Source organism: Oxyura jamaicensis, unplaced genomic scaffold (genome assembly GCF_011077185.1).
Source record: "Oxyura jamaicensis isolate SHBP4307 breed ruddy duck unplaced genomic scaffold, BPBGC_Ojam_1.0 oxyUn_random_OJ70890, whole genome shotgun sequence".
Taxonomy (NCBI): Eukaryota; Metazoa; Chordata; class Aves; order Anseriformes; family Anatidae; genus Oxyura; species Oxyura jamaicensis.
In genome coordinates, this window is record NW_023310248.1 from 868 (window position 1) to 2489 (window position 1622).

The 1622-nt window shown below is 70.2% G+C and overlaps 1 protein-coding gene across 1 annotated transcript in view; it reads right to left on the reverse strand.

Annotated features, from left to right (window-relative positions):
- Nucleotides 1-1496: 1496 nt before the first annotated feature.
- Nucleotides 1497-1622, reverse strand: part of LOC118159541 (protein Ycf2-like) — a 1479-nt gene continuing 1353 nt past the window's right edge. The window contains exon 5 of the mRNA XM_035314121.1: nucleotides 1497-1579. Within this exon, the coding sequence (XP_035170012.1) occupies nucleotides 1497-1579 (83 nt within the window). The remainder of the gene's footprint in view (nucleotides 1580-1622) is intronic.

Consider the following 1622-nt stretch of genomic DNA (forward strand, 5'->3'; position numbering starts at 1 on the left):
CCAGCACCTATAGGCCAGCCCCCGGGTACCTATAGCACCCCCCTGTCCCCTATAGGATCTCGGACCGGGGCGGGGGCATCCCCCACGAGCTCCTGGACAAGGTGACCGAGTACCACTTCAGCACGGCCGAGGCCAGCGCCCAGGACCCCCGCATGGGCGGCCCCTTCCGCAACCTCCTCGACCTCAGCCACGGCGCCCACGCCTGCCCCATGCACGGGTAACGGGGGTCGCCCCCACCCCTCGGGACCACCCCCCCCCACCCCCCCTGAACCTTCCCGAGCCCCCTCCCCTCAATTTTCTCCTCTTCCTCTTCCTCCCCGGCCTCGCAGGTTCGGCTTCGGGCTGCCGACCTCGCGCGCCTACGCCGAGTACCTGGGGGGCTCCCTGTGCCTGCAGTCACTGCAGGGGGTGGGCACCGACGTCTACCTGCGCCTGCGCCACATCGACGGCAAGGGGGAGAGCTTCCGCATCTAGGGGGGGGCTTCCAGTTGCCCTCGGTGGCCTCCCAGTTGCCCTCGGTGGCCTCCTGGTTCTCCTCGGTGGCCTCCCGGTTGCCCTCGGCGGCCTCCTGGTTCTCCTTGGTGGCCTCCCGGTTGCCCTCGGCAGCCTCCCAGTTGCCCTCGGTGGCCTCCCAGTTGCCCTCGGCGGCCTCCTGGTTCTCCTCGGCGGCCTCCCAGTTGCCCTCGGCGGCCTCCCAGTTGCCCTTGGTGGCCTCCCAGTTGCCCTCGGCGGCCTCCCAGTTGCCCTCGGCGGCCTCCTGGTTCTCCTTGGCGGCCTCCCAGTTGCCCTTGGTGGCCTCCCAGTTGCCCTCGGCCTTGTCTCCTTGGCGGTGTCACCTCCTCGGTGGCCTCCCTGGTGGCCTCGTCCCTTGGCCTCCTCAGTGGTGTCACCTCCTTGGTGGCCTCGTCCCTCGGCAGTGTCACCTCCCCGGTGGCCTCACCTGCCCGGTGGCCTCACCCCTTGGACTCATCGGTGGTGTCACCTCCCTGGTGGCCTCCTCGGTGGTGTCACCTCCCTGGTGGTCTTCTTGGCGGTGTCACCTCCGTGGTGGCCTCCTTGGCGGTGTCACCTCCCTGGTGGCCTCCGCTGCCGGGTGACCTCAACCCTTGGCCTCCTCAGAGGTGTCACCTTCTTGGCGGCCTTCCTGGTGGCCTCACCTCAGCCCTCGGCCTCCCCAGCGGTGTCACCTCCCGGGTGGCCTCGTCGCTTGGCCTCCTTGGCGGTGTCACCTCCCTGGTGGCCTCCCCAGCGGTGTCACCTCCCTGGTGGCCTCCCCAGCGGTGTCACCTCCCTGGTGGCCTCGTCGCTTGGCCTCCTCCGTGGTGTCACCTCCCTGGTGGCCTCCTTGGTGGTGTCACCTCCCTGGTGGCCTCCTCCGTGGTGTCACCTCCTTGGTGGCCTCCCCCCTTGGCTTCCTCGGCGGTGTCACCTCCCTGGTGGCCTCCTCGGCGGTGTCACCTCCTCGGTGTCACCTCCTCGGTGTCACCTCCTCGGTGTCACCTGCACGGCGACCTCAGATCCTCGGTGGCCTCGACCCCCCCCGTGGTGGCCTCGACCCCGCCCGTGGTGGCCTCGGATCCTCGGTTCCGGAAGGTTCCCCGCGACGGAGGCCATGGCGGGGG